The sequence below is a fragment of the Phodopus roborovskii genome, unplaced genomic scaffold, assembly GCF_943737965.1.
Source record: "Phodopus roborovskii unplaced genomic scaffold, PHOROB, whole genome shotgun sequence".
In the NCBI taxonomy this organism is placed as follows: Eukaryota; Metazoa; Chordata; class Mammalia; order Rodentia; family Cricetidae; genus Phodopus; species Phodopus roborovskii.
In genome coordinates this window covers 1,150,001-1,156,678 of record NW_026125675.1, presented here as the reverse complement: position 1 = coordinate 1,156,678, position 6,678 = coordinate 1,150,001, and the positions used below count along the sequence as shown (strand labels likewise).

Genomic DNA, 6,678 nt, shown 5'->3' with positions numbered 1-6,678 from the left:
ATACTAAAAAAAAAAAAGTTTCAAGTTACCCTTATAAAACAGGAAACATGTTACTTACTTACTCTCACTAGCCCTCTTTACTTCTTAGAACAATGACTGTCAGCTTCAAACAGTGAAGACCCATCTGAGACTTCATTCAGAAAGCTTCTGAATGTGACATTAGAACGTTACTGGCCAGTATGCCATTTGTGGTGGCAATTCCAAACAAAATTCCCTGCTCTCTCAAAGCCTCAAGATCCAGGGATTGGAAAGATCTGGAAACACTTAGTATATCCTGCTCATCTCAGCCAAAAACGCTATGACATCCTCACTTCTGGTTTCAGCATGGGCCCTTGGACCCCATAAGAACTCATAGTGCGGAGGATCACTGTCAGGCACTGGGTTGTATTCCAGATACCCTTCCTGTACAAAATTTTCAATGAACAGGTTCTTGGCATTCCCAGCTACATAGTGATTTTCCATGGGACTTATTCCCATCATATTTAGTGCTCGCCAGATCACATTCTCACTGACACGGTTGCCATTCATGCAAATGACACCTAAGGCAATTATTAGGAGGCCTGTTTTGGGCATACCTTGGACATTAGTAAGCATCCCATCATAAGTGATCCCCAGGGCAATGACAAGGGCGTAGGTGTGGACAACAGGGTCCACTTCTATTACATTAATGCCAAAGACCAGCTTCAAACCCTCAGAGGCCTCATTAAAGATCCTATTGTAGTACTGCTCATCATCTTCTATAATCTTTCCTATAATTTCTGTCTTGTTGGTCAGCTCCTTCAATCTGTACTTAAGGAGAAGGAACTGTACCAAATCAGCCACCTTTGCACTTAGTGAATGATACAATACAATGCGGCCTTCCCCCTCCCCTCTTTGGTTGCCAGAGGCCTCATCAGATGGGGATATTGGAATTGAGGCCATAACAGTGGGAGGAGATAAGGCACGCTGAGGACTCTGGTGAAATTTTGGTATCCCACCAGCAGGCATCTTCCTGGGGAGGTCTGGGCTAGTGGAAGAAGAGGAGTTGTTATTATTGGACTCTTCTCCCTCAGCCACAGATAGATCAGAATGCATCTGTTCCTGTTCTTTACTTTGGGCCTGAGATTCTCCCTGATAGTTGCAATACTGCCTCTTCTGACCATGACACATGATGGCGTTCTTGAAGCTAGCAGTCAGGAGGATGGACAATACAGCAATACGGTCCCAGACCTGGGGCAAAAGAGAACAGTGTGAGAATACTTTGCTGATAGCTACACCCCTGAAACCTTTCACAATGGCCTGTTGCAGTTTTTCTACTGTATGGACATAGGAGAACCTGTCTTTCTGTCAGTACTATTATGACATTGGAGGAAGTTATAAGAAGTGTCTGCAGAGCACAGTCAGGTTATAGAACTTGATACTCCTGAGGAGCAATAAAATGTGGAGTCCTTGTGCTCTGGGGTGGATGAGACCCTTGGTAACTCACTTTCACTCTGGACTATGCTTGGGCTTCCCCTGTGTCTGACCTGAGGACACTGCCCCAGACAAAGCCCTTCATTTCTGGCCCTTGGAACTCCTGTAAGAGATGCAGAGGCATTCCAGAGCTACACAGTTTGAGAAGATTAGGTGCCTGGCCCCGATAGCTGTCTCATATGGTACACTCTGCACTCACTCTTTGCACTGTCAGGGTTTGGACCCCACCCCTCTTCTGGCCTAAGGCCAAATTCTTGCAATGAAAGTCCACAGCTCTGGGATGGCACAAGACAGTGAGGTAGCCTCACATCCAGTTAAACTCTCCTGGGGTGAGAGGAAGAGGTAACCCACTCCAATAGGGTCTAAGTGTGTCAGGAAGCAGTGCCTGTTTCATACTTACCTTGATAAGTTGCAAGGACTGAATTGCTCCCCCCTAATGAGCTGAACCCTCCTTCTTTAATGTAAAGGCATATTTCTATGAGGAAGAAGAAAAAGAAGTGAGGAGAAGAAATCCACCCAGGTTTTCCCTCTGCCAACAGAAGCACTAGGTCCCATGTGTTTGGGTGATGGGATTATCTCATTTCTTACCTTGAATTCTGACACAACTGGAATCTTTTCTCTGATGACCCGAGTCAAGGTCGTCTTGGTAGGGCCTTCAGCTCTCTGAGATCAATGACCTAGAAACAAACAGAGGGCTTAGACTGGCGTCCCTGTCCAGGACTGTAGGGGTGGTAAGGTTTACAGTGTAGACTTCTTTGGGGACCCTGTCTGTGCCATAGACTGGAGTTACCTTTAGTCAGCCCTTGCTGTCCTAGACTCTTGCCACGTCCTTTGACACGTGTGTCTAGCTGAGGGATCACTCACTGACGTTAAATTCCTTACTTCCCTTCAAATCCTGAAAACCCTCAGAAGCAAACACATTCCATATCCTTTCAGTCCTGCATGGGATCTTCAGGGTTGCCTACCTGATCTGGACTCATCTCTATTGATATGGGCTTCCGTAAGTCCACCAGAAGTTTATTCATATGATGTGTACTTTCTCACATCTCCCCTTATAGCAGATCACATCTCCCCAGAGATTCTTCAGAACAGGCCTCACTTTTCCCTGACACCCTATAGGCTAAAGTGAGAGGCCCCCTCTGTTGTCCTCCATGTCCTATGCTCAGTCTCCATAAGACCTGGGTCTTTCCCTCTGCTGAGGCAGTGTTCTTTGTAGTAAAACCCCCCAAACCCTCTGAGACCTGAATGCAGAATTCAGAAACTTGTTTAGTAGTGCCTATCTGGGCTCAGGGAAAGGGTATAGCTGGCCCTGCCCCATGGTACTTTCAGTCCTTTCTAAATAATCACCTTACTTCCATCAGGGCATGCTACCCTTCCTCTGGTGACCCAAAGCCCTACTTCTACCTACAAACCCTCTCCCTTCTCAAAGATGTGGAAAACAAGAATTACATTACTGGTCACCTTCATCAGGGCCTCTCTGTGCTGACCACATGATTAAGCTTTTTGTATTAGAATTCTCTCCCTCATAATCTGGACTTTTTCCCTCTGACCATGACATTTCATTCTTTTCTGATACCCAAGACAAAAGCTTGGGAACTCCACATCTGGCAATAGATCCTGAGCCTCACAGAATTAACAGCAAGGACATAATGGGACACTTCCTCACAACAGTCTTCCCTATGACTCCTAGACTATTTTGGTCCCCAACATATGGTGATTTCAGTTTGCTGCCCCCAGACCAAGACTATGACTCCACAGAGTCCTGAGACAGAAGGAGAAGGTTGAAAAAGGGAGCTGGGAGTCCAAGTGTCTACCCTGAAAAGCCTTCTTCCTTATGGTGCAGGGCTGGCAACAGGGTCAAGGATGAAAACTTCCCTAGAGGTTACTTGGAGGTTACCTGTATTTGGATTGGAGCTTCCTGAGTCTGTGCTTGGGATCTTACTGTGATCCCCCCACCACCACAAAGCTATGCAGATCTCAGAAAGGGACTGGAAGTGCCAAAATCTACTGAGGTGGAGAAGTAATAGTACAGGGCTGAAAACAGAAGGAGGGTCAGATAATTCTTGGGGAGAGTATCTCCCTCATGGGAAAACTTCTAAATGAATCTCCAGGGTCTCACCATATTCCCTAACAGAGCCTTTTCAGCTCAGTGGACCTCAGAACATGGCCAAGATCTTACCATATCCTTTTACAGAGCCTGGCTGTCAAAAATGTTCCCTAAACTAAGTTTAATTGCAGTACTCAGGAGGCCCACCTGATCTACACATAGAATTTCAGGATAGTTTTGGCTACATAGTGGGTACAATCTCAAAACAAAAGGAAATAAACCAAAAAAAAAGACTGTCTCAAAAACTCAAAACAATAAAAAAGGATAGTGTCTGATTGTACTTTCATATACATACATATGCATAAATAAAAATGGAAAAGAGACAGAGAGAGCATTTTCTGAGGTCCAGGATATGAGAGGAGACATGTTAAGATTGTGGAACTGACAAAGATCCAGACATGACAGGGACACACCCCACTTCATATAATATAATAATAATCTCTCTCTCTCTTTCTCTCTCTCTTTTCCATTTTGTTGTTGTTGTTTTTGTTTTGGATTTTTAAGACAGGGTTTGTCTGTGTAGCCCTGGCTGTCCTGCAATTTGCTTCTTTCTTTCTTTTTTTATTTTTATTTATTTATTTTTTATTTTACATATAGATCTAAGTTCCCTTTCCCTCCCTTCTTCCCTCCTTCCCTCCCTCCTCACATGCACCCTGACCACCCTCCCCTCCCAACCCCCACTACACATGTAGGGTGATGCCATCCAGGTGGGGTCATGTAGATCTGACAGGTCATGTGAAGTAAGGACTAGGGTTTCTCTCCTGTTCTAGGTTAAGGCAGTTATCCCTCCATGGAGGATGTGTTCACAAGGTCCTTTTGTGCACCAGGGATACATCCTGGTTCCACTGTCTGAGGTCCCTTAGACTGCTCAGTCCTTCTGGCTGAGATCCATATTCAGGGGAGCCTGAGTCAGTCACATGCCAGATTCCCAGCTATCAGTCTGGGGGCCTGTTAGCTCCTCCTTGTTCAGGTCAGCTGTCTCTATGTGTTTCTGCAGCCTGGTCTTGTCCTCTCTCTCTCTGCATCTGGATTCTAGTTCGACTCAGTGTGGGTGTCTGCTTCTGTTTCCATCAGGTACTAGATGAGGGCTCCATGATGGTGGATAAGTTAGACATCAATCTCATTATCAGGGAAGGGCATTTATGGTAGCCTTTCCACTGTTGCTCAAATTGTTAGTTGGAGCCAGTCTTGTAGGTCTCTGGACATTTCTCTAGAGTCAGTTTTCTCTTCAAACCTATAATGTCTCCCTCTATTACGATCTCTCTCTCTCCCTCTCTCTCCATCTCTTCTGTGTTCTATTCCTTCCAGACTCAATCTTCCTAGTCCCACGGTACACCAGGTTTCTTAACTGGGATGGCACACATCTTTAATCCCAGCACTCAGGAGGCAGAGGCAGGAGGATTTCTGTGAATTTGAGGCCAGCGTGCTCTACAGAGCCAGTTCCAGGACAGCCAGGAGGTTTACACAACTCTATACCCCCCAAAAAGTGGGGTGTGATAGTGGTATCACATACCTGTAATCTCAACATTAAGTAGGCTGCGGCAGATGATACTACAAAGCTAATTTAGTCGACACAGCAAGTTTTGGGGCAGTCTGGGCTATCTAGAGAGTATCCTGTGCTAAAACCAAACCAAACAAAACCTAACCACTAACACTGCAAACATACACATACTACATAAACAAAAAATAAACCAACCAACCTTCCAAACAAACAAACAAACAAAAAAAACCCGAAAAAGTTCAAAACTGCTCTAGTAGTCTACTGAGGAGGAAGGGACTGGGGTGGGCTTTCTGGATTATTGTAGGAGGCCCGCTGTTGGAGGCGTTGCAGTCTATGTCAGAATTTGAAGTTTTTCCCTCAGAGAGCATTGGTGTTTTCCCGCGACCAACGTCAAGGTTCTGAATCCCACAGTCCACTGAGGTAAGTCGGGTGCCAGACTGACTGAAAGGGTCAAGTTGCATTAAATGATGACTGTCTAGGGTTGCGCTTCCGTACATAGTCCACCCTCAGGGTTTCAACCCCTCACAGAACCGGCACCTTTTGCATTCAAAATGGCTCCCAACCCGGGCATGTTCTGTCACGTATTTTACTTATGGCCATGCCGAGGTTGAAATAGTAGTGCCAAGTTTGAGGCCATTATGGGCTACACAGTAAGGGTTTATCTCAAACAATGCAACCAACCAAGCAAAACACAGCCATAAAAGCTCTTACCTTACCACTTTGCCACCAAAGGTTGGAAGAAGGTTAATTCCTGCCCCGGGGTTCCAGGGTCAGTTTCAGGGACACAATAACAGTACTCGGCATGGCATCATTGTCATTGAAATATTATGGAGTTTGGGGCTCCCTCACTCCATGCCCAAATTCTTCCCCACTCACCTCACAGCTCCTCCGTCATCTCCAGCCTCATGCAACCTCACAACTGGGCTTAAACTCCCAGAATCCTCCAAGGCAGAAGAAGGTGAGTGCATAGCGCCACACTCTAGCATGTGGTCAGTTTAGGGTACAGCACAAAAAGCCCGGGTGCAGCTGGGTTATTTAGAGACTTGTATGAGGGCTGCGATTTTCTCACCTTCTCATTGTGTTTTCTCACAGATCTTCATTCCATTTCTTGGTGGACCCCAGAAAAATGCTTGAGGCATGTGGTGGTGGAAGCAGGAAGCTCATTACTGTTGTTTTATGTATGAGTAGTTCCACTTTGATTCCAGACTATTCACAGAGGAGCTCGGTATTATTTGGAGTTCTTCTAACTAGAGAGAGGCTTAAAAAATTCCTCTTTCTTACAATTCACCACGACTACAGTTTCCTCTCCCTTCACTCCTCCCAGTCCCCACAACCTCCCCTCTCTTGCTGATGTACTCTATGTCTTTTCAGAAAAGAACATGCCTCCTAGAGTGGGGCTTTTCTAGTGCACCTTAAACTATCACCTTGGCTTCAAAATGCTCAGGTTCTCTCTGCTCTACAGGTCTGAAATGATGACCTCAGAATAAAGTTCTCACCCAAAATGCTCCCAGATAAAATTTAGTGGATGTTATATTCCATAACTTACAGTAAGGGAAGAACCAGACACTAGAGGCCCATAGCCTTCACCAGTATGCTAGATATTGCCCCAGTTCCATCC

At 45.5% G+C, this 6,678-nt stretch overlaps 1 protein-coding gene across 1 annotated transcript; it reads right to left on the bottom strand.

Annotated features, from left to right (window-relative positions):
* Positions 1 to 260: 260 nt before the first annotated feature.
* LOC127217378 (melanoma-associated antigen 10-like) lies at positions 261 to 2,477 on the bottom strand. Its single transcript, XM_051178366.1, has 2 exons — positions 2,418 to 2,477; positions 261 to 1,209 (listed from the first exon to the last, which is right to left on the bottom strand). The coding sequence occupies exons 1-2, from the start codon at positions 2,475 to 2,477 to the stop codon at positions 265 to 267; spliced, it is 1,005 nt and encodes a 334-aa protein (XP_051034323.1). The 3' UTR covers positions 261 to 264.
* Between the last annotated feature and the right edge of the window lie 4,201 nt (positions 2,478 to 6,678).